Source organism: Bubalus kerabau, chromosome 11 (genome assembly GCF_029407905.1).
Source record: "Bubalus kerabau isolate K-KA32 ecotype Philippines breed swamp buffalo chromosome 11, PCC_UOA_SB_1v2, whole genome shotgun sequence".
In the NCBI taxonomy this organism is placed as follows: domain Eukaryota; kingdom Metazoa; phylum Chordata; class Mammalia; order Artiodactyla; family Bovidae; genus Bubalus; species Bubalus kerabau.
In genome coordinates, this window is record NC_073634.1 from 23,054,532 (window position 1) to 23,080,723 (window position 26,192).

The 26,192-nt window shown below is 45.4% G+C and overlaps 1 protein-coding gene across 2 annotated transcripts; it reads right to left on the reverse strand.

Annotated features, from left to right (window-relative positions):
- Window positions 1-237: 237 nt before the first annotated feature.
- Window positions 238-26,192, reverse strand: CDC42EP3 (CDC42 effector protein 3). Of its 2 annotated transcripts, none has more exons than XM_055539830.1 (2): window positions 25,897-26,192; window positions 238-2,241 (listed from the first exon to the last, which is right to left on the reverse strand). In XM_055539830.1, exon 2 carries the CDS (start codon window positions 2,013-2,015, stop codon window positions 1,251-1,253), a length of 765 nt encoding a protein of 254 aa, XP_055395805.1. In that variant the 5' UTR covers window positions 2,016-2,241; window positions 25,897-26,192; the 3' UTR covers window positions 238-1,250. The 2 variants fall into 2 exon arrangements, with proteins under 2 accessions (XP_055395805.1, XP_055395804.1); XM_055539829.1 differs by lacking the exon at window positions 25,897-26,192 and adding an exon at window positions 25,220-25,525.

A 26,192-nucleotide genomic window follows, 5' to 3' on the forward strand; every position in this document is an offset into this window, starting at 1 on the left:
CAGTGTTGCCTAAAAAAAGAAAAAAAATCATCTCACATGTTCAGTTTTCCTAAAATTGAAGGGCCTTGTTTCTGGATAATAATCAAAATAATCAAAATTACTGAGTGAGTGGAATACACCTCTTACCTCATTTAAAGCCTTGTGTACACTTTACAGAAGCAATTTTTTCTAGCCCTGGATGTCAAGAAAATATAACTCTTGTCTTATGTTTTTGTTTAGTACTATAACCAAGCAAGCTGATTTTAACATTTACTCTTTATTGTGTTGTATGAAGTACCTATGTAATGCAAGTATGTACTGCACTAAAATACCCATATTTCCAAAGAACATTAGGTGGTATAGCCCACAGTCTCTGCAGAAGCATTGTGAGTAACCTGTGCCTTTACACTTTACAATCCACTGTTGGCTGCTGTGAAAAGTATAATAGATGAAGAAAAAATAACAATAAAGCTAAGTATGAGTACACTTTTCCAAACATACACATACACAGCTTACAATGGAACCCAATGGAAAAAGTCAAATGACCACATTTGATGTAGTATCTATAAAATGTAGACTTTGCAATAAAAAGCCAAAGGCACATAAAAATATATTTTAACTTTAAAAATAACTTAGTTACAGTAATACTTCGCTTGTGTCTTACCAACATGTAGCTGACAGTCAAAATTTCGCAATATAGATATAACATATAGGGATATATAAGAGCTACAAGCAAATCCCCAAAACCCATAATGTTGTTCAAATGTGGAAAGGAGAAAAGTTTTAACACTGAAGAATTTGCTATGGTGAGCCCAAACCATGTAATATAGAAAAGAGTCTAGAAAAAAAGGGCATGGGTGTTAAATAAATTTGACTTCCTCTTGCTCAGAAAATGCCAGAGTCCTGTAAAGGTCCTTAATGTGACTGGCACAGCCCTTCATAGCTAAGTAATGCCAGTCCTGGCCAAGCCAGATTTCTCACGTGTCAGGAAACAAAAAATGTGAGCTATACATCAGCATGGCCCACTGAAAATGGGTTCTGACTCACTTCCTCTCTTTTGCCAGGACAAGTTTGTTTTTTTTTTTCCTTTATATTGTTTTTGCAAACAGGGTATACCAGGTAAAAAAATATTTTGTAGGAAGGTTATTTTAGAAAACCCATCACATGTTAGCAAGTATAGCCAGTGAGGCTCTCCTCTTTGTGGTTCGTTTTCTTCCATTCTGTCTTTTGGTATCTTTTACACCAAAGGAAAAGGGCCCGGCGGTGTCCTGTTACTTATTTTTATCCATGACATTCAGCACCTCATCCAGAAAGGAGGGCCCGAGATCAAGCTGCAGGGACAGGAGGGAACCCGTGAGGTCAGAGAGAGACTCCTCTGATTTAGTCTTTTCCTTGACGAGCTCGCAAGGGGCGGGATGGTCAAACATGTCCTCCGCTGCCCAGTCGGGGTACTGTTCGGAGAGGCTGGAGGAGTGGCTGTCCCTCCCCTGGCTGGACTGCGATGCAGACCCGCTCGACCCCCATGAGACGTCCCCCTGGTGGACCGTCCCGTTCTCCAACACACTGCTTTTCTCTGGAACCTTCTCCTCCATGACCGGCTCACAGCTAAGCCGGGGCAGCTTTCCCGGCCCAAAGGACTCCTGCTTGGAACTGAATGTCACCGGGGACAGCAAGGGCAACATGAGGGCTTGGGACCCTCCGATGGTCGGGAGAGAGATGGCGTTTTTGAGCACCGGCGAGGGCGTTTCTGTGAACATGGAGTCGGAGGTGCTGTTGGCCCGGAAGAACTCATTATGCCCAGGGAACTGGCCCATGTGTGCTTTCTCCTGGTTTCCGGGTAGAAGCTCATAGTTGCCTTGGAGAAAGGAAATGTCTCCGAAGACGTCGTGCTGGCCCTCCTTGCCGATGTGAATGGTGTGGCGGAAGTCTCCGAGGGGCGGACTGATCATATCGGGAGACAAAATGTCCCTCAGTTTAAATTTCTTTCCTTTCTTGTTATTGGCAGCTTTCAGGTAAATCGGGGTTTTGGCTGGCATTTTGGAGTTTGAGAATGTCGATTTTGCAAAAGGGAAAGAGGGCCACTTTCTTCACGGATGTTACAAGTTTCCCAATATCCTTTTGGATAGGTACTGTCACATCATTTTTCTCAAATAGCTCCAGAAGTGGCTCTGAAACAAGGAAGCTAAGAGGCCTTCCTGGACGCAAGCAGGCCTTTCTGGAGAGCCACTCACATCCTCAACCTCTTCCACAGCAGGGAGAAACCTGGAAGAGAAACCAAAGCAGGTTAAAACTGGCCGCCCCTTCAGGGGTCCCTTGGGCTTCCCTGGTGGCTCAGATAGTAAAGAATCGGCCAGCAGTGCAGGAGACCTAGGTTCGATCCCTGGGTTGGGAAGATCCTCTGGAGAAGGGAACAGATACCCACTCCAGTATTGTTGCCTGAAGAATTCCATGGACAGAGGAGCCTGGTGGGCTACAGTCCATGGAGATCACAAAGAGTCGGATACAACTTAGTGACTGATAGGGGTCACATGGGCCTGACTTTTTCACAAGAGCCTGTAAATAATGGAGGACTTCGGTTCCCATTTGAAGTCAAGCTTTATTGTTTAAGTAGGATTAAAAACTTTAATCCTAACAAGGGTCTACTCCTCTTAGTCTTACTTCAGGGCAAGAGAAAGAGATTAAAAAACCCAAACATATGATATTAGCCCTTTTAAAACATGGTAATGGACACAAATTTTCTGGATTTTTTTAAGCTTTAGGTCCTTTTCCTCTAAGCTGTCAGCACATGACCAGAGTGACTGCAGCTCCTTAGACACAACTGAATTTAAGATATATTTTCTCTTGTGCTTTGATGTTCACGCCAGCAAGGCTATTTTGTTGTTGATTGACTTTTACATATAAATAAAATTAATGCAATGCAATGAAGTCCATAAGGAGCTGGAACTGTCATTTACTAAGTGACAGTGATACTAGTGTCCAAAAAAATCTCAGTGAAAATGCACTCTTACAGATGACAAAACTGAGATTTGGGAGTCAAAACAAAACAGAACAGGCTTGCTCAGTAACATACAGTCATTATGGAAGTTGGAGCTGGAATCAACTTGGGGTAGAGAGAATAGGGCTGGCAAAAATTTTAGGATTTGGAGGCATTCTGAAACAGAAGGAAAAGAACAAAACTGCTTCTTTTCAAAGAAAAAAGTGGGATCCTATATCACTCACAAGTGGTCTTCACTTGTGAGTACTTTTGAAACCTTTGCTGATAAGCTTGTATCCTTTCCCTGTATTAGGCAAGGTTCCAAGTACCCCAGTGAGTTGCTGCCTAGTGTTGATGCCTTTGTATTAATAGCTGGAACCTGTGACTTGATTCCAAGCAAGGTAATATCACAACCCTGATTAGGTTACATTATAAAAGATACCATCTTAGCACACTGGAGGGAGACTCCCTTATTGGTTTTGAAAAAATAGGCCACTATACTGAGAGGGCATATGGAAGTGAATTCTGCCATTAACCTGAGAGAACCTGGAAATGGATCTTTCCCCAGCTGAGCCTTGAATTAGACCACAGCTCAGCCCTTAGTTTACAGCCTGATGCAATTATGCATCTAAGCTCTGTCTGCACTCCTGACCCGCAGACACTGGGAGACGATACATGGGTAGGACTGTAAGCCACCACGTTTATAATCTACCACCTCATGTGTAGAAAACTAACACACCCTCCCTGCCCATGCTGTATGATACAGTTAGAAGTGATGGGCTGCAAGAAGGTTTGGGGGCTCTCATCTTACAGATGAGAACCTCATCATCTCTTGAAAAGACTCCTTCAAATCTTCAGTCACATCAGCTGACCTGGAGAAGTTAAAACCCTCCCCACTGTGGGAATTCCTGAAATGGCTCTGCTGTGACTTCTTCCACTGGGCTCTCCCCTTATCCACAGAGCAAATAAATAATCCTCCAAGGGTTGGGTCAGATGGTGGCTTGAGGGGAGCTACATTTGCTTTGTAGCAGCTGGAGGCCGTCTGCATCTGTTCCATACCCCATATTTCTTTCCTTTCAGCACAAGTTTTAAATTCATCTGCCTGTGGCAGGTGGTGAGAACTGTGCTCCAGTACCCACTGGCAAGGTAACAACTGACTCTGGGAAGTGGCAGGCACACAGGCCTGAGAAGGCAGGGAAGGATGAGCTGGAGAGACCATGCCCCCCACCCCCACCCCCACCCCCCGCCCCTGGCTTTGGGAGGGGGTAGGAGGCCGAGGTGGTATGAGGGTTTGCACCAGAGCAGGCTATCCTGGAAGCTGCCAGAAAAGACCATGCACTCTCTGGAGGAGCCTGGCGGGTCTGCCTTCCCACTTCAGACTCAGAAGGCATGGAGACACTATGTTATGAAAAGAGATGCTTGATACCAAGCAAGTAAATGGGGAACCCCAGCACAGGAAGACATGCTTATGGGTCTGTCATTCTCATAGTTTCAACTCTAATTTAGGTCTTGTAAGTAGCAACTAAAGGGGAAGCCCTGGGTCTTTTTGCTAAAACATCAGAACACCCTTCCCCTCTAAGTGCACAACAACCCAGAGCCCCTGCTATCCTGGGAGGCTGGCACTGCCTCCCTGCCCCTCTGGGCACAATGCAGTGACCACCTGCAGAAGCAGCAGGGGCACTGGGGCCGCAGAAGGTAGAGGGCAGCCCTGAACAACAGCTGCCCACTGGAGCTGCCTCCTCAGCAACACGGCCAGGAGAGCAGCTGCCATGGAAAGATACAGTGTGTCCACAACTCCGGGGCAAGCGAGGGCGAGGGCTGGCTGCGTGTGGTCAGCTGGTGGAGCCAGGATTATGCAAGGCCTGAACAGGCATGGCATTCATTCCAGATTCTTTAGAAAAATAAAAATATCATGAAGATGCAGCCAGCCTGCTTCTTGGTCACTCTGACTGGATCACTCACATTCACCCTCTACCTGTACAGTGACTGGGGATGTTGGGAGCAAACATGAGAAAAAGTAAAGCATACTCCTGCTATACCTGCAAGGCTCAGGGAGGAACGCCCAGTCCTCAGTCCCTGCGTGGCTATGGCCATGGCCCTTCGCCAGAGGCTTGCCTGGTCTGGTAGAAGCTGGGTTTTATGTTAGTGGACTGCATGCAAAGATGGGAGAAAAGAACCAAAAAAGAGAGAAAAAAGTAAGAAAAGAGTTGGGTGAGTAGAGGCTAGATAAGCTGCAGGCAGTAGATTCTCCAGAGTGGGAAAAGAGAGGAGACACCTTAAAAGGCGCTTTTCTTTCTTTCTGCAAATATTTACATCAGTTTTACTGTGTGACAGGGCTGGAGGCTTGTAGGACTTTGCAAAGAATAATTGGTATTGAATTTCTACTGTGTGCCAGGGTGAGGAGCTCCCCAATTCACTGAAAGTTTGGGTAAAAAAAAGAAAGAAATTTGGTGCAAAAATGTCAGTTTTATAACTTTAGATGAGTTTATGTTTGTGATATGATGCTGGGGAAATATCTGAGCACTCAGACCCATCTGCCTGTTGTATCTGTTATCTTTCCTCTTCCAGCGCAGGGGCAACCATGCTTGATCCCAGGAGAGACCATCCAATATCATGACTCTGTCCTGACTGCTTGCTCCCCTCCTTTCTCAATGCTCCTGTGCCCCTTGGATTATCAGTCAATGGACAGCCATGCCTCAGGCCAACTGCTCAGCATCTTCTCTGCACTCACTAAAGCAGGAAACAACAAGGCAGTTTCTTCATAGGGAACAAAGTATCTGGTCCTGGAGCCGGTATGTGTGTGTCTCCTGGGAACCACCAACACTTGTATGACAGGAAATGTTTGAGAGTGTCTCACTGTGCCAGGCACTGCTCCAGCTTTTGATGTGTTCTAGGTCACTGACAGGAACCCATGTTAACATCCCCATTTTACTGACAAAGCACTGAGGCACAGGTTGTGCCAGGTGGCATGGCTCCCAGGCACTAAGCCAAGTGGCTAGGCTTATTCCACTTAATTCCAGACATAAAGGTCTTGACATTTAAGAAGCACGCTCCCTGGGAATTCAGTCAGTGATTGATTTCCAAATGATAAAGGGGGTGCCTTCCAAAACCTGTTTAAGATATAATATGTGATAACACGCTGGGCTAATAAGAGTAGGAAGCACACACTGGTCCAACCCCAGCGGAAGACGGTTATCTATGAAAACTACGTAACACATGCCTTTGACCCCAGAATTCCACTTACATAGGTTTATCCAATTTATGTATATGGGAAATAAGGAAATAATATTATACAAAGCTGTCACTCCAGCATAGTTTATAGCAGCCAAGAGTTATAAACAACTGCGAATTTCCTGATGGTCCAGTGGTTAGGGCACAGAGCTTTCCCTGATGAAGGCCTGGGTTCAATTGCTGGTTGGGGAACGAAGACCCCACCAGCCACACTGTGTAGACAAAATTTAAAAAAAAAGGAAAAAAAGAGTTGGAAACAACTTATTGTCCACCTTTAGAGGATTGATTCTACAAGTTAAGTTACATCCATACAAATGAGTATTACATGGTCTACAAAAGGACAAAGCAGCTCCTGATATGTTGATATACAAAGAGCTTCAAAGATGTGTGTCTTCAAAGTAAAAAAAGATTGGTGCCAAAGTGCGCAAATAACATCTGTCCCGGCTTGCATGTCAATAAACTTTTTCTGGAAGCAAACACAGGAAATAATGGTGAGTGCCCACAGGGAGAGAAAGTAGGTGGAAGGGGATAAGGGTAGAAGAGAAACTTTTCACTGTATATCCTTTCATGATTTTGGATTTTTGAACCACACAAGTGAATGAGCTATTTAAAACAACAACAGCAAAAAATAAGTAGAGGGTTGTTTCGGGCTCAGACTGCACTTTCCTGCAGGGACAATTGTATACACAGGTCCTGAAAAGTCTACCCAACCTATAAGTTATTGATCGTAATGCAGACATGACTATGGGAAAGTGGGCTCAAAAGCCACAGTCTGCAGGGGAAGTGCATGGATCTACAAAGACGTCACCAGAGGCTGAGCCTCGCCTTGTCAGTGGGACAGAGCACTCCTTTCTGCGTTAATTAGAGCTTCACTGAGGGGTGCCCGCGGTCCATACTTGCAGAATGGAAGAGGTCTTAGAAGAGAAGGGTTTTCATCAGAAGGAAACGAGAAGAGGAAAGAGACCCAGGACACTGGGGTAAGGGTGGCTGCAGGGTATCTATGTGGAAGGCAGCACGGGAAGGTAGAGGTGCTAGGGCTCAGGGGTATAGCTCCTTGTCTTGAGAGGTGGTGGCCACACAGATGGACAGCGTCTTATGGCGGAATAACACAAAATCCTGTCCCTCCTCTCCATTTCTGAAAAGGAGACTTGGGCTCCAGGAGGATGTAGGTTGACCCATGTGGCAGCAGACAGAGCAAGGGATGAATCAGAAGGAGAGCCTCTGAGTCAGGGGGACACCCAAGAGGAGAAAGTGTGAGAAGAGGAGAGGAGAGGAAGAACTGAACCAGAAGGGCTCATAGGCCTGACTAGAGCTGGAAAGGGAGGCCTCCTGGGTGCTCCATGAGCCAAATGAAAAGCATCAGAACAATACTGCCATCACTAACTCTCCACACTCAGGGCTCTCCTGCTGGCCAGCTTTTCTGCATTGCTATCATTCCTCCACTCCCACTGTCTTTGAAAGAGAGAAAGGAAGGGAGGAAGGGATGAAGGACTAGAGGGAGAAAGGAAGGAAAGAGAATGAGAGAGAAACCAACCATCCTATGTATAGCCCTTTCTCAAAACTCTCCCCTTGACCCTGAAATCTGAACCCTCCAAGACTGCTAATCACTTTCTCCGGGAGTTTTTGGATCACTGTTTGCTCCTCTACCCTCTGTCCCAAGATGACACTTGACATAATATTCATCTGGGAAATTAGATTCCTCTGAAATCAAAGGTTCGAGCTCCGGGGCACTGGAGAGGATAGATATGCCAACAAAAGGTTTCAACTCTTCAGTCATTCGCCTGTCACCCTCTGTCAAGGTTAGAGAGGGTGTCTGGCAGATGGGTGGGGATGGGTGGGCGTGGAGTCCAGCTGCAAGGGCACAGGTCCCCACTCTCAGGAATTTGTGAGAAGCTTAAGGGTTCCAAGACAAAAGGACTCAAGAGGAATTTGAAGACACGGTTTTGATAGGAAAAGCAGAGTGTCAGGTGGTCATTCCGATACCAGGCTAGACAATTCCAGTTTCTCACATGTGACTGACTTAAGCATAGGTGACAGTGTTAATAAGAGAAATCAACACAGCAGTAATAATTCTATGAAGAAAGAAAACTGAAGTGGCCCCCTTTTGCTTCATGTCCTTATCATCTTTTTGGTAAAGAGAATGATGCTAAGAAGACTAAAACAGGAGGTGGGAGAAAAGCAAAGGGTTATGAAGAAGTTACACCCTGAAAAATCACTCCCTAGATGACCAGAGCTGGCAGTACTGGCAAGTCACAGGGCTCTGAAAAGAACAAAGGGATTGAGATTTTTAAAAATTCCATTTATGTTAAGAATGGAATGTGTGGCTTGTCTGCTAATTGTTTTTAGATTAATTCTTAGGGGAGAGAGAGGGTAAAAAAAATTCTTGCATCCTGAACAATAGGTTGTTAATCAAAAACACAAATGCATGAAATGGGGCAGGTGGCGGTGAAGGGTGTGTATGTGTGTCTGTCCTGAGGGACCTGTGGGCCTTTTCCTTTCTTCGACTTGCGGGAAGTGAGTCTGTGCTGGACTTCCCCTTTCTTGCTTGTTGTCACATCCGTGAAGGACCCTCCAGCTTCTGCTCACTTTTCGCTTTGTCTCAGTGTAGAATCAGCAGGCCCTTCCTCCCAGCTCCTAGATGCTGCACCGCTGCAACATCTGGGCCCCAAGCAAAAATGCTCAATTATTCATTCGTGCCTGAATCCACAGTCCCAGGGAAGGATGTTAACTCAGCCAAGAACCCGCCACCCTTTCCCCCACCCACCACTGTCTTTGGGGTATTTCTCTCCGCTGCCAACACAGGGAAACACAAGGGAGACAATGCCCTGATAAGCCCTGGAAAAGTGTACTTCACCCTGGGCTCCACACTTGAAAGGGATAAAGGTGACTTGGAACATGTTCCCACATGTTCCCAGGAGTCCAATTGGGAGACGACAGGACTCAGGACATGTGAGAAGGTAAGAGTGGAGCAGCTTGAAGAAAACTCAAATACAGAGGGAAAAAGAATCCTTAGGGATCTGAAGGATTCGTTTAACTGTAATGGAAAAGGGATTAACTTGTTATGAGAGGCCCTAGGGATACAAAGGCAGAAGCTAAAGGGAAACAGATTTGGGATCCTCTAAGGGAGAATCCAGGGTTCTGGAAAGATGGAATGGGTTGCCATGGTGGGAGGGGCGGTGTACTGCGCATGTGCCAAGGCTGTCAAACAGCAGCCTTGACTCGGAGCCTCCGATGTGCCCAGCGGGTGGGGTCTCGTCCCTGTTCATTTTATGTCTCCTACAAGGGAAAACCATCGCTGCTCACTTCCTTATGGCCCCACTTCACACTAACCTATAAAAAAAAAGCACTCACAGACTTCCTGGAAGGCTTTCCATTTGAAGATGGCAATATAGGGATGACAACTATATCAGAAATACTAAAGTATCACTACAATGAGGGCCTCTGTAGGCGCGCTTCCCTGGACCAAAGAATTTTAAAATTGGAGGAGAAATTGAACTTACATGAAAACCTAAGACAGAAGTAAATGTAACCGGAGAATACCCTGGTAAATGGCATCCTGGAGGGATGCTTTCCATATTTTTAGTCTGTTTTACTCCACCCACAAGAAGATAAGAAGATGCCTTTTTTATTTTTAGATTCTTTTCCTCTCCCCATATTATCTGAATCTGAGGACATGGCTATATGCTGCAAGGCTATAAGATGCCATTAGCTCAGTTCCCAGCTGCCTGGCTGTCATGCAAATGAACTTATAGCCAGACTGAGCAGACAGCATTTTATAGACCCACTCAGAAAGTCTATGCTACATCTCAACCCTCAATTATTTATAAATGGACTTCTCCTTTATGATTCAGCTACAGCTTGTATTTATTTTTCTTTTACAACTCCGATTATACAGAGACCCACAAATACCATATGGGAGACTCACCACTAATGTGCGTACACTCCTCACGTTTATAGGATCTAATTGTACTATTTGAAAGGGTTTTTAGAAGCAAAATTGGAAGACAGAACATCCACCTAAAAGTACTGACCCTGCACTTTAGAAGAGAGGCCATTACGCCCTTTCTCCCTATTAAAATGAGTTATTGGGGAGGACTTGAGGCAGACCTGGATCCCTGGCAGTTATGAGAGAGGGGAAGGGTCTGGCTCATTTATCATGACTAGTTTTACAGGGGACTCAGCCTCAGGGCTGGTCCCAAGGACCAAGGCAGACGCTCTAGCTGGTGGATATGAACCAAATGGGGCGATTCCCATCAGTTGCTTCCATGCTTCTAGAACGAATGGATCTGAGTTAGCTTGTGAAACTGCAAGGACAAAAATCAATACAGGTTGAGAACCTCACCCTTAAGTTGTCAGCAGTGTTCAGCCAGGAACTGGCTCGAATCTGTAGACTCAGCTCAAGTTAAGTAACTGGTAAAGCTGCTCACCAAAAAACAAAACAAAACAAAACCCCAAACCACTAATATTAAAGTCAGCAATTACTCTATGAAAACTCCAGAAATAGGAATATCAAATGTTCCAAACAGGTTTGACAAGTGTCCAGAAATTCAGACTGATCATTTCACTCATACTACCTAAGTCATGGTTCTCTTCATGTGCTATGTGTCTTCATAGCACATCCTCTAAGTTAGGTCCCTTGACTACCTTGACTATTTCCCTAATGGGGTGAGGGGACAGATAGGGATTTCCATGCTACCCTCCCATCCTGCTAAGGCCCTTGACAATCGTCCACAGTCACTAGATGGACTGAAACTTGGCTTCTCTGCATCACACCAGCAGTGGGTATATTTGGAGCCTGGCAGTGGCCAGTGCATGCTCTACCAACTTCCACTGCAAACTCCTCTGTTATTTGTACATAAATATCTGTACACAAATATTTGTTGAATGCATGAATGAATATCCCTTTTGACTAGGCTGAGAACTTTTCTGTGAGTGTGAGCTGGGTCTTAATTCATTTCTTTTTCTCTCCCACATGTGGCACACAAATAAAATAATTAAGAAGTGTTATTTGAATCCCTAAGCCCTGCTAGGCCTTCCATGATGAGATAGTTGCTTTGTGCTTAGGAACCATTCCCCCATCCAAGTCTGCAAGAAAGTATAACATGTGAAATGCTGAGTCCTCTGAAGATTGTACACATGTGAACAGTAACGGCTCAGCATGCTGTGGGCCAGAAAGATGAGTATTAGAACACACTTCTTAGGAACCAGAGTTAGATCAGACTTGTGTCTTAGGCCCATCACTCAAAATGCGGAGGAGCTAGGATTTCAGCCATGGCTGAACTCTGCAGTCTGTGCTTCTAACCGCCGCTGACTCGAAAACTAACGTGAGGACCTCCAAGGAAATGGGTTGAGAATGGGAATGGCTGTTCCAGCCCATCTGTCCTGCAGTCCAGCAGCACTAAGGGGAAATGATACACTATGATCTCAACATCAACAAGAGTCAGAGATAATAATCTGACCTTGTCATTAACTAAGAATGAGTAAAATGGTCCCAGACACCAGCCTCCCCAACTCACTAGGAATCTTCACTCTTTTTGTCCTTGTCAAAGAGAATCTCAAATGGGATTTGACTTCATGTGAAAGAAACACCAAAATATTAAACTTTTGAGGTAATAAAAGCCCCCTGAGTCTTGAGGAGAAAAACAAATATCCTGTTCTGAGAAAAAAAACATTAAGTGCCATTAATTTTTTTTCCCAGAGGAAACACGTGCATCGTGGCTGTGCACCGGGGGGCCCTGTACACCCACAGGCTTTCATGGGGACAATGGCTCCCTTCCCTTGCTATTGACACTTCACTTCCCTCTTGACTTTCTGAAACCAAGAACCCTGTGTTTCTTACATGAATTGTCCTCCCACCTCCTTACCATCAACCACTATTCATAACATCCTCCAAGACCTGCTTCAGTCACTTCCTTCCTGCAGGAATTCTTGAACTCACCTCACGCAATCTAGGCTCATTACTGCCTTACTTGGAGGTTTTCTCAGGGCTCTTAGAGAGCTGATATTTGCTTTCTTTCCTGTTCCCGGATTTTACAATTTTGTATCTGGTATCTCCTGGTAGGTAGTAAGCGCCATAATAAGGTAGGCAAAAGTGGTGTAAAAAAGAAGTGCTGCTATGATAACAATCTCCTCTTTATGTTGGATCACTTACAGAGCCTCCTCTTGGGCTGTGAACACAGGAGGCCCTTATAACTTATTGAATAAGCACTTTTAGTTTTCCCTATGGCCAGCCCTTGATCAAGGGTCTGCAAATTACGACAGGTGAGTCAAATCCAGCCCTGTACCTGTTTTTGTAAATAGAGCTTTATTGGAACACACCAGTGCTCCTTCTTTTATGTATTATCTTCAGCTCAATTGAAGGTGAGTCTGTGCCCCCCACCCCTGGACATTTTGGCAATATCTAGACGTATTTGTAGAGGTGGTGGTGCTACTGGCATTTTTGTGGACAGAAGTCAGAAACACTGTACAATGCACAGGACAGCCCCCCATAACAAAACATTATCTGCCCCCAATTCTCTGTAGTGCTGAGGTTTGGAAACCCTGGTAGAGCTGCTTTCCAATGACAAGGTCAGAGTTGAGTAGTGTGACAGACTCTATGTGTCTGATGCTTTATGGGAAAAGCTGGAACCCATGTCTTAGACGCTGGCATTTTCAACGTCTTAGGGTTGGCCAGTGGTCGTCCATCCCCCAACTCTCAACAGTCCTCTTGCAATCACACCCCTGTCCTCGGCTTCAACCACCACCTCTAATGCTAACTTCCAAATTGGAGTCTTCAGCCCACACATACATTAGTCTAGCCCAGTGAAACTCAAAGTGGGTCTGTGCACCAGGGTCAGTCCATGATGAGATATGGAAAGAAATGGAAAGAGAGCTTGTAGAAACTTTCTCACATAATCAAGCATGCAGATCAGTGGATTTGTCTCATTGGTCAGACTCTTGGCATGTTTGAGAGGGTGTATCATCAGGTTTGCACGGAAGCTGGGTACGGTCCAAGCAGCTACTCGACATGGCTGCTATCAGTATACAATGGACTGGAAATTGAAATAAACAAAACGCTAAAAATCACTGGTTCTTCACAGAAAGAAGCACTGGACTTTTCTCCTGTAGTCTTTCAGACTTGACTTTGCTTCCCTCAGGTACTTCCTGTTTAACTTATCCCTGATGGAATATGCCATCTCTCCTCCTCTTGTTGGCCCTCAGCTTTTACCTCCTATACGTTTCCCTTTTGGTAAGTGGCAGGAAGTCACCAAGATCCAAAACCCAGTTGTCACCCAGGATTCCTCTCCGTGCCTCATTCTCATCAAGTCCCATTCTCTCACTTTGTCCATCCTCTTTACTTCTAGCCCTTGAGATCTCTCTCCTCAACAAGGGTTAGGCCTCCCTACCTGCCTCACTGTCATCAACCTCATCTCCTCCCACTTTATCTTTCAATATCTATCAGAATGAGGCATCTCGAATGCTCCCTTAACCTTGGGTGGCAAGCCTGCCCTTGAAACCTAGAGATAAGATAGCTGGAGAGGCCCACTTTTGCAAACAGGGTCTCGCCCAACCCTGCAGCTACAAGTCCAGCTAGATCCCATGGTCCACACTACCTTGTTTATACCTCAACCTACCAGCTGTCATTGGACTTCCCTCGTAGCTCAGTTGGTAAAGAATCTGCCTGCAATGCAGGACCCCAGGTTCTATTCCTGGGTCGGGAAGATCCCCTGGAGAAAGGAAATGGCAACCCACTTCAGTATTCTTGCCTGGAGACTTCCATAGGCAGAGGAGCCTGACAGGCTACAGTCCATGGCCTCACAAGAGTCAGACGTGACTTAACGACTCAACCACCCCACCAGCTCTCATACTATCCTGCAGTTACTACTGTCTGCTCCACAAGGCTGCCTTCTCCTGGGGGGAGAACTATAATTCATAGCTGGTACTGAACAAATGTTTGTTGAATGAACAAATGAGAAAGCTTGAGATTGCCCTGACTTCTTTCCTCATTAACCCTACCTGTCTTACTGAAAATGCAAGGTGAGTCTTTCTGTGACTCCTACAAGAAAGAGAGAAAACCATGGAGCAAGGAGCTGTCATCTATTTTCTTGTGGCAAAGAGTTCCTTTCATTTCTCCTTTCTCTATCCATGCAGGGTAAGAATTTAACAGCTTATCAATGCAAGCCACAGTTAATTCTACAGGCTCATACAAGATCTTGGGATTAAGGCAAAGAATATTTGTTGACATGATGTTTCAAAAGGAAATGACTTCCATCCACCACTACCATGTGCAAACAGAGACAGGCAAGCCTCTAGAAAAATCTGACAATACATTTCCCGGGAATGCAGACTGACTAGTTACATTTAAGTCAATCTTACAGAATGAGGCCCAGGAAAAACAATGGGCTTGCATGCTGACCTCTCCTTTCAAAACGAAATGGATTAAAGGGGGACTTGAAGTTTTTAAAAGACCCTTACTCCTTGGAAGAAAAGTTATGACCAACCTAGACAGCATATTAAAAAGCAGAGATATTTACTTTGCCAACAAAGGTCCATCTAATCAAAGCTATGGTTTTTCCAGTAGTCATGTATGGATGTGAGAGTTGGACCATAAAGAAAGCTGAGCGCTGAAGAATTGATACTTTTGAACTGTTGGAGAAGACTCTTGAGAGTCCCTTGGATTGCAAGGAGATCCAACCAGTCCATCCTAAAGGAAATCAACCCTGAATATTCACTGGAAAGACTGATGCTGAAACTCCAATACTTTGGCTACCTGATTCGAGGAACTAACTCATTGGAAAAGACCCTGATATTCGAAAAGATTGAAGGTGGGAGAAGGGGATAATAGAGGGTGAGATGGTTAGATGGCATCACCGACTCCATGGACATGTGTTTGAGTAGACTCTGGGAGTTGGTGATGGGCAGGGAGGCCTGGCGCGCTGCCATCCATGGGGTCGCAGATTAAGCAACTGAACTGAACTGAACTGGATTTTTTAGCCCAAGATATGTAGGGGAACCTGTAAGAAACTCTAATGGATATTCTATAGAAAAGGATTGTTTTGAATATTAAGGTGTCACTAGCGCAGATCACGTACTTAAAAAAAATGTATTAAATGAATGAACACACCGGCAAGCAAAACGGTAGAAAGACCTCTTGCTGCTATTCTAGGCCTTAGGAGAGGAAAGAAACTTTGAGCTAAAGCTATAGGATTCTTATAAAATGCCAGACCATACAGGTGCTAGTTACCTCCTGTGTAAATGGGGATAGTCACCCCAAACCCATCTATCTCTCATGATTATAAGAGCTGAGTATGAGAATCTTTTTAAGTGGCAATCTTTATAGAGTGTTATGCAAGCACAAAGCATCATCTCAAGTGAAAAACTAGAACATCTACTGAAATGCAATATGAAGGAGGGGAACCATTCTAATTGCCCAAATAATCGGTCCATTTTCTCCTTAAATGTTGTCTGCGGCAGTCATCAATGTATGATTGCAGATGGGGCTAAAATGGTTTGTGTCTGCCCTGTGCACAAGCTCCACAATTGGAAAAGATTCTTATTTCAAGCTTTGTTATTGTTGTTCAGTTGCTAAGGCGTGTCCAACTCTTTGTGACCCCATGGACTGCAGCATGCCAGGCTTCCCTATCCTTCACCATCTCCTGGGGTTTGCTCAAACTCATGTCCACTGAGTCAGTGATGCCATCCAACCATCACATCCTCTGTCGTCCCCTTCTCGTCTTGCCCTCAATCTTTCCCAGCATCAGGATATTTTCCAATGTGTTGGCTTGTCCCATGAGGTGGCCACAGTACTGGAGCTTCAGCTTTAGCATCAGTCTTTCCCATGAATATTCAGGGTTGATTTCCTTTAGGATTGACTGGTTGGATCTCCTTGCAGTCCAAGTGACTCTCAAGAGTCTTCTTCAGCACCACAATTTGAAAGCATCAATTCTTCAGCGCTCAGCCTTAAGGTCCAACTCTCACATCCTTTCATGACTACTGGAAAAACCATAGCTTTGACTACATGGACCTTTGTGGGCAAAGTGATATCTCTGCTTTTCAATACACTGCCTAGGTTTGTCATTGCTTTTCTTCCAAGGAACAAGTGTCTTTTAATTTCCAGCTTAATTAGAGAATAATTCTTTCTGTCAACAGGACAGGGAGCTAACTTCTATACATACACATGTATCCTTTATCTCCGTGTGCAATTCTTCCAGCCTTGAGAACAAGTGGGACTCCTTTGAGTCAGGAAAATTACTGCCATTTATTGGTCAGATAAGGAAAAATTTAAGGCCATACAGTTATTTTCTTTAAATATTTGGTGAGCTATCAGGTGAGAGGAAACCAGTACCATCCCTTGAAAAGAATTAGGTGTGTGATTAGGGTTCAAGGAGAGGGCAGGTGGGGCTGGATAGGAGGAAGAAGTCTAACCAACTTGAGTTAATCAGCTTGAAGAATGGGAGAGGCCCATCAGGGGAAGTTTTCCAGCTGAGTCTGAGACTGGTAGCGATTCCAGAGGGGAGGGAGAAGGAGAGCATTCCTGCACTGGGAGAGGAGTTAGCGGAGATACCTGCGAGTCTCATTTCAAGCAGCAGCCCCTGGTATGTGCGTGTAGACTTCATATATATACAGATAGGTGTTAGAATCATAGATCTGTGTTTGAAGTTTATTTATACTTAATAAAGAAAATGAATCTTAGAGTTCTGTGATTCTGTATGTTTGCAGAAACATCTAGCTTCTAGGGAATTATAAGAAAAAACATGTTTTTTTTAATGAAGTTAAGACTACCCTTAGAATTAAAATATTTTTTACTAGCTTGTAGCATTTTCATTATCTTTTCTCATCTTTCCTCACATTAAGTTAAGGGTACAAGGCAATGCCAATGACTTTCTCTGCAAGCCTCAGCTTGTGCATCTGTGGAGTGGAGCTAGTGAGAGACAACACATATAAAATGCTTGACAAAGTCCTGTGAGATAATGAACTTACAATCAATGGAGATATAGTTATTGTTATTAATTACCCAAAAACCTAGAACTGCATAAGGAGCAAGACAAGCTGAAAGTTCACCATCAGAATTTTTTCCCAACTTTACTCGGGACCTGTCTACCCAAAATGATTGTTTTAAATAATGTGAAACCCGTGGTCTGGTTTCAAATATAGTCATCCCCCAGTATCCGTCCAGTGTTAGTTTTAGTTTAGTTTTGGTATCCCATGGATACCAAAATGCACAGATGTTTAAACCTCTTATGTAAAATAGCATAGTATTTGCATCTAACCTATGCACAACCTCCCCATACTCTTTTAAGTCATCTCTAGATACTTATCATGCCCAATACCATGTCAGTAGTTGCTAGCACATAGCAAATTCAGGTTTGCTTTTGGAACTTTTATTTCCCCCCAAAAGTTTTTGATCTGTGGTTGGTTGAGTCCACAGATGCAAAACCCACAGATACAGAGAGCCAACTGTCTTAATTCCTCATTCTGAGAAAAAAACTGGAATCGGGAAGATATCACTGCTCTACGCTTCCCTTGTGCCTCAGCTGGTAAAGAATCCGCCTGCAATGCAGGAGGCCTGGGTTTGATCCCTGGGTTGGGATGATCCCCTGGAGAAGGGAAAGGCTACCCACTCCAATATTCTGGCCTGGAGAATTCCATGGACTGTATAGTCCATGGCGTCACAAAGAGTCAGACATGACTGAGCAACTTTCACTTTGACTGCTCCATTCCCCATGCTGCCCCTGAGACAGAGGGCTCAGTGGGCTGGCAGGGGAGCACTACCTGCCCTCTCAGTTAAGCCCAGCTTAAGGGCTTCTTTAAGAGGAACACAGAACAAAATCCACTCATGAATGGAGGGCAGGAAAAGAGTTTCCGGTTTGGTGCTATGCCGTGCACAGCAGGACATGTGGCTTGAGCTGATTCATTCAGCAAGCAGCAGGCCTTGGAGAGAGCCTTCCACTTGCCTTCATCCAGTCCCTGGCTAGTGACTCACCTTCTGAACATTCATTCAACAACAAACATCTACTGAGGACCTACTGAGTGCCAGGCAGAATCCCAGAAACTGAGGCTACAGTGACGATGTGCTCACAGAGCCGACATCCCAACGTGGAGATGGCTGATAGGTAAGCATACCAATGATGAATGGCTGATGTTGGCATGGCTGAGCAGTCTAGGTGGGCACTAGGAAACAACCCTCATCCTTCCACCCCTGGGGCTGCCCAGCCTGTGCTCTGAGTGGACACATGGTACCGAGCTACCACAATTACACCTGGGCAGGAGAAAGCTTCCATGCAGGTTGCAATGGCCTGGCCAAGAAGGCTTTGAGGAAGTTCTGCTGGTGGCCTGAATTTCAAAGTACCCTGGATGGGCTAGAGGTGCTCCTTTGGAATTTGAACATTTGGTAGCCTAGGAAGAAATTATTTTACCATGGTCAGACTTAAGGTAGGTAACTGAAAAAGATTTCTGGCTTGGCAACCTCTAAGAGAAAATAACATGAGTAGGACTAAATTGTTCCTTTTTTCATTAACTCCTAGTATAAAAAAGATGAGTGCCAAGCTAAACTAGGTTCAGTCCCTACTTTTATGAAGCCAATATTCTAGGTGGTCATAAGGGTCAATAAATGAAAATTTAAAACATATTAAGTGTTAAAATAGGAAAAGGTATAAGACACTATGGAAAATGCCTAAGATACAAGGAGGGAAAAAAACAGTAATAGGATCACAGCTGTTTAGAGCCAGGAGAGCGCTTGGAGAATTTCAATGGCTTCCTCTACATCCCTCCCCTTCTACATCTTCACAGACATCACTCACCCAGAGATGGGCAAGGATCTGCCTTGTGACACAGCTGGCCAGTCAAGGGCTTAGAACCTCATCTGCTGTGCTAAAGGTCAATGGTACGTGTCTTTTAAAAAAGTTAAAAAAATAAGTATATAAAAAAGGGAAAGAATTCACATATATTCTGAAATGGCAAAGCCACATTTCACCAAAAAATGTCTTTGCTTGTTTAAAAAGTTCTGCGTAGCCTAAATGATTATAATGGTTTTGAACAGAAAAGGTCTTTTTCAACTAAACACACAGTCATCTATCATTGGCATAATGTGTCTACAAATATGACCTTCAGGTTGTCATCTGTATGTGACGGATTCCCAAATGTGTAAGCTGTCTAAATAGAGGCCTGACTTTGAAGTTCTCTGCCTTCCACGCTGGCTCAGGCTGCTCTGCACTGGGTCTGTTTTTCAACACAGGGTTTTACATGATGAGTATAATAGTAAGTTTGCTATGCTCATAGATGTCACTAATCCTGGCTCACTGGATTTTAGAAGCTAGAGATGATCTGAAATGCTCCAGCACCAAATGTCTCATCTTAGAGCTGAGAATAAGACCCTGAAAGATCACAGTTCCACAACCTGGGTCAGAGGTACGATCAGAATCTATGCTCTCTGATCTCCAATCCCTCTGTGATTGTCTCCATTTAATTCTGCACGAGTTTTATCAAATAGCAGAATGGCATCTTCCAGTGTGTTCCGGTGGCTCTGTTCCTGTACCCCTGAACAGGCTGGAGGGCAGGCTGCAGTGTGTGGCTTCTGCCTCTGGCTTCATGGTTCCCAGAATGTTTCCTGTCAGACTAGCTCTGCCAGCTGCTTTCCAGGCAAAATGATTGGATAGATACCTCCTCCCTGTGGAGATTCACTGCACACAGTGACATTAAATGCTCTGAAAAGTCCTGCACAGGGGGACCTCTATCAGACTGGTTTCCCAAAGAACCATTTTTGGATCCTATTTAATGTCTCAGAGTTCACATGATGTAGTGTTGTATAGTAACCCACTCCAGCATTCTTGCCTGGAGAATTCTGTGGACTGAGGAGCCTGGCAGGTTACAGTCCATGGGGTCACAAAGAGTCAGACATAACTGAGCGACCAACACTTTCACTTTTTCTTTTTTCAGTGCTGAATGAGCTAACTGCAGGTGTGTGATCTCTGTGACAGTTTAGCGAAGAATCAAAGGCTAGAAGGTTACTGATGACTTTCTCAAATGTACAAATAAAACCCAAATCACTGAAAATCCAGGTTTTAAAAAATTTAAAATTTGAGATTCTAGGATTCTATTCATTCATGACTTGATCAAGCAAATACTAATTTGAACTCACCAGCCCTTAAACTCACTCATCTGTTCTCTTGGTTATTCAGAAACAGCAAACTTTTTACTATCAATGATTTGTATTATAACACTATATGCTTTAATTTAAAAAAACTGCTCTTCCACCAGAGGTACTGTCAAACTCCGTCCTTCACCATGAGACTGGTGAAACTTGGCACTTAAGAAGTACATCAAGGCCAGAGAAGGCATTTTTTTTTCCTAAAGGAAAGAACATTTGCTTGCCTGCTGCTGTAGAGGCATCAGTATTTGGCTACTGATATTATTTATTCTGGTCTGTGGGATCCATTTTGATTTGTAACCCTGAGAGGATGGGGCAGAAGATGGGAAGAAAATGGAGGCAGACAGCCCTAAGGCTACTGCCCTTGGTTTTGAGACAACCTGGATTATTTCAGGAGAAGGCAATGGCAACCCACTCCAGTACTTTTGCCTGGAAAATCCCATGGACAGCCAAGACATCCTTTCAGAACCCCTACTTCAGTCTGAGCAGCCTCCCACAGCTAATCACAAACCCACAGTATCAGAGGCAGCGGAGGCCAGGCCGTCTCCTTGGGTTATCCGGGGCACCTCTCTATGTCTCAAAGGCCTCCTTGCTCTATCTTTCACACCAGAAGCTTATCTGGCAGAGTCTGGGTCATGTGCAGAACTTAGAACTGGAATGAGGCCCGACTTCCTCCAAGAACAGAGCCTTCCTACCCACCTTACTGGTGGCTCCTGCCTTTTGCTTTAGCTCCCCTTGGAGCAATAGCATTATGAAATGTGTATTAAATGTCCACTGAGTGCCAGGGACTGAGGGGTCAGGCACCACGGCTGTGGTCACTAGTCTCAAGGAGGTGACCGTCCAGCTCACTTACTGGGCCCTGAAATCCCTGACCCTCCAGAACTTTAAAACAAGGATGTTTGCCACACACTAAACTCCAGTTCATGTTTGGGTCCTGAAATTCCTAGTAAAACTCTTTATAAACTAAACCGCTCAGGTAACTGCTAGTAGTAGTTTGAAGCTGGATCCACTGCAGGTGACTACAGACTATACAATGAGATTCAACCATCTCCAATAAATAAAGCAATTCAGGCACTTCCTTGGTGGTCCAGTGGCTCAGGCTTCTAATGCACGGGGCCTGAGTTTGATCCCTGGTCAGGTAACTAGATCCTACATGCAGAAAGGATGATCACACGTGCCACAACTAAGATCCAGTGCAGACGATTAAATAAATAAAAATATTTTAAAAAATAATAAAAATATAATGATTCATATGGTGTTCCCAAAGGCTGGCAATCACTGTCATCGTCCTTGGGGCAGTGGTACTATGTGATACAGCGTGCTGCAAAGTGAGTTCTCTGCCAGAGGCTAAAAAACCCTTATAACAGAGTCAGATTTAACAGCTTCTCTGGCCTTTCTCTCTGGTGGTGAGGGTGAGGTATTCATTTAGGGCAAGGTCAAACAGGTCTGAGTTCAAACCTGATTCTGCTACTTACTCAGTGGTGTGACCTTGGACAAGTTACCAACCCTTTCTGAATCTGTTTTCATCTGGAAAATAACAATACTATCCACCTCAAAGAGCAGTTGTGAATATTAAACGAGACCAGTATTAAGCACCTAGGGAAACAACAAAGGCAGTAATGAAAGCATCAACTTTGTATTGTGTCTACTCTGCACCTGGCATGCTCCGAGTGCTATTTAACTTATGTAATCCTCAGAGCAGTACTATTTGCATTTTGCAATCGATAAACTGAGGTATACCAGCTAAGTAATTTGCTTCAAATCACACATGTATTGAGTGCCAGGGCCAAGATATGAACCCAGACAGCCTGCCTCAGAGGCTCTTAACCTCAAAGTTTTTTTTCCCATCTCCTTAAGCAGGAGACGCTGATCTTTGTGGAAAATTAGCCATTCATTTATGCACATATTGGGTCGCTAAATTGCATAAACCTGTTCAGGTATGTTCCTTATTGTGTAATTTGGGCTTTCCTTTGTGTCTCAACTGGTAAAGAATCTGCCTGCAATGCGAGAGACCTGGGTTTGATCCCTGGGTTGGGAAGCTACCCTGGAGAAGCGAACGGCTACCCACTCCAGTATTCTGGCCTAGAGAACTCCATGGACTGTACAGTCCATGGGGTCGGAAAGAGTCTGACACGACTGAATGACTTTCACACTTTCACTTATTATGTAATTTGGGGCAAGTTATAGAAGACATTTGTCCTCAGTTGCCACAGCTGTAAAATGAGGATATCAACAGTTCTTTCCTCATAGGTTATTAGAAATAAATGAGTTAATCAAGGTATAAGGATAAGAACAGGGCTTGGCACTACTAGCAGGCTCCATGTAGTTAGTAGCTTTAACATATAAATTCACTGAACAGTGTGATATATTAGAATTCTTTGGCTTTGGTGCTTGGTAAAGATTTTGTGGCTGGCTCCATCTAGTAGTTTCAAATGACTATACTGCCCTTGCTCTCTGGCAAACGTAGTGGATTTAAAAAACAAGTTTAAGTTCTTAATCCATCAATGAATAAACAGGTCAGCAGGATTCTGATTAGAAAGAAATTAGGCCAGGCCTAAATAAAATCAGACTGAAAGCAAAAATTGTAATAATAAAAAAAAAATCAGAGCAGTCTTTTGGAGTTTTTTCAGGTTATGAACTGAAGTCCACCCATTGGATAAATGTTATGGCTACTGGGCAAAGAGCTCGTGAAAAATTTATGGCCTGGTAAAAAAAAATCTCTGGGTGATGTAGGTTAAAACAACTTTATTCCCAATGCTGTTGAATACCATGAATTTTAGAAAGAAAAAAGGGCAGCTTTTGTGAACATGTTGGACATAAAACACCACTTTAAAGGAAAAGCTGGAGAGCAGATAGGGCAAACCAGCTCATATGAATAGTTCTGCAATGATTTTTATGGCTTTGCATTTACTCATCTTGCACCACCTTTAAATTTACAATAAAAGCAAAAAAAAAAAGTGCAACACTCATTACTCTAGCTGTCTTTACATGTTCCATTGAGATACAAAACAGAATTTCACTACTCAGACTTTAAGGGAATGGGGAATTCATCTCATTTCATGTCTGTAGCTGCTGCTGCCACAGCACCATGTTCCAATCATGAAATTTATAACGTAAATCTCTTGCAGATGATAACCACTGGAAAAGAGAAATGGCCATGGATCCAGAAAGGCTTCCAAATTTCCCCCGCAAAGTTCTTATCTGTGAGCCCAGAGGCTGGTGCTGAGTTTTTACCCAATGAGTGAGGCCTGTTGGGAAACCTACATGCTTTAGGAGACTTAATGAAGAAATCTGAACCGTTCCTTGGTTCTCTATTAGTCTTTATTACTTATTTCACATTTGACAATACCAAACACTTCACAACTGCCCTAATTTATCTCAGAGCATTTACATCTAATCTGAAAACATACCTGTGTAGCTTATTCTTAATTGTCAACAAGAGCTCTTACAAATTTCAGCGGGTATCAAAAAGAGGATCTCTGGAACTGTCCAGAAAAGAAGTTGCATTTCCTGCTCCTTAGATGAAAAGATCTTTTCGAGATGAGAAGACTACAGGAGTCTTTTAAATTGACTTTAGGAATACCCCTGGGGCATCCACAGGCCTTCCCAGTGAGCCTTTGTCTCCCAGTGCTTTCCAAGGAAGTCCCCAAAAAAGGCTTTGCTATTCAAATTGGGACATCTGCTGCTCTCCAGATTTGTGTTCTTTTTTTGAAAGGCAGCACCCCCAAGAAACTCTAGGATATTATGAAGCCTAAGAGTGGGGTGTTGGGGAGGAAATCTTTGTCTCCCTAACATTCATCAGTTCCCTCCTCTTAAGCAGCACCTCCCTCGCCACCGCCCCCCACACCCTCAGCAGGCCACAGCAGCGACTCCCCTAAAGACACCAGCTCTGGAAAAGATTCAGGCTGCAATACCCTTGTGACATTCCTATTCCCGCCCTCATTTTAATTCCCTCACTTTTTTTTTTTTTTTTAAACGAAATGTAATTACTTGACTGTCAGCCTGGGCTGCACTCTGGGGCTTTTACTCCTTTCAACACAGCTGTGCTCCCGGCTTTGATGCTGCGGTCCACGCAGCTTGTCCCAGCCACAGCCTGGCTCTCGGTAATGTAACATTCAAGTGCATATTTATTTTTAAACTGACCTCTCGGGCTGTACAGTATAAAGGTCCTGCCAAAAAATATGCTACTTTCTATTTATAAGATGAAACACATGCCTCCCGAAGTCGAGAGGGGAATGGAGCATAATAATTCATAACGAAAAAATGATTGGCCAGATCCATTCGTCCTCACGTGTCTGATACTTGTCTGTGTCAAGACAGTTTCAAGGAGAAAAGGGGAAAAAAAATCTTGAAAACACTTCAGTTGTTCAGAAACCACCGTAAAAAAAAAAAAAAAAAAAAAAACCTGCCAGATCTGCAGGTTGGCGCCTCAGCCACAATGCCCCTCAAGTGTAGAGAGGGCACCAAAAGGGTATTGCCACAGATTTGAGCCGTGCGCCCTTGTGCAGCCCTGATGCCAATCCACGGTGGGAGGGGAGCGGCAGCCATGTGCGGCTTGTTCTCGGATGGAAAAATGCAATACGCGCCCCGAATGGCTGTCAATAGCTCGGAGGGTGCAGTGTAGCCGCGCAGCCTCACCCTGAAAAGTGGTAGGCACAAAAGGTGAAGCTCTGAGTCCCGGTCGTGCCGCGTGTACCACCCACCCTCCCACCCCCAGCCCCCAGCCCCCAGCTTGCTTTGTGCCCCCTACGGTCCTTTGAACACCAGCTGAAAGGTGATGCCCTAGGTAATCCCCGCTCCCCTGTGCTTTACCAAACCTAGCAGCCACGCACGCCGGAAGCCGCCACGGCCGCCGGTGAGACAGACTCACGGACGCACAGAGAAGAAGCCATGGGCAGGCAGCAACTCACCAGCGGCGCCAAGGATCCCAGCCGCTGACCCAGGGACCGGGCGCCCGGCACCGACACCTCCCGAGGGCGCACGCAGTCCCTGCCCGCCACGCGCAGATCCAACCGGGTCGGCCGGCTCGGCGCCCGCTCACAGTATTATCCGCTCCGAGACGGCGTGAAGGCGCCCAAGGCCGGGGTCTCTAGGCTCGCCCCCAGTTCGGGCCCACGGCTGCGCTCCCCGCTCTGTCGGGCAACAGCCGGAGAGAAGGTGCGAGCTAGACTGAGCGTGCAGCCGCTGGACTCCGGGACTGAACCTGCGAAGGGCGGGGAGGCGCGGGGCGGGGCCGGCAGCGCGCGGGGCGGGCCTGGGCGGGCCGGCGGGCGCGCCGCAGGGCGCGGGCTGCCGGCCGACCCACCCAGCCAGGGTACCTGCGCCCCGGCCCGGAGCGGGCGGACTGGGTTCACCCGCTGCGGGGCCTGCGGCCCCCGGAGAACAATGGGCGTTCATTGTTACGGCCCCGGCGCCACCCCCAGGGATGTGGCTTCCCTGCGAGAGGCTGCGTTCAGCTCCCTCCACACAAAGAAAGGACTCTGGACGCTCGGTTCAAAGAGGGACCTGGAGTGCAAGTTCCAGGTGCCCCTAAACAAAGGGACTCATCCCGCACCCCAGACACCTGTACTAAACCTCGTGCGCCCACCTCTTTCCGTCCCAACGACCCGATCTAACCCGGCAAGGCTCCGGCGCGGCGGGCGGGGACTCTGGCGGAGGAGAAACCACTTGACCGCGCCGCCCCCGTCGGGCCGCGGGCCCCCGGGTCACTCGACGCCCGGGTTTGGGAGGAGGGTCGTGTTCTGTCAGTTTCCAGCCTGATCCTCTTGGAGCTGCCGCCAAAACCCGGAGAGTGGATTTGGCAATTGGAGACGCCAGGGGCTGCTGGCTGAGCAGGGGGCACACGAACTGCCGACGCTGCAGGTTTTTCCAGTCCAGGGGGAG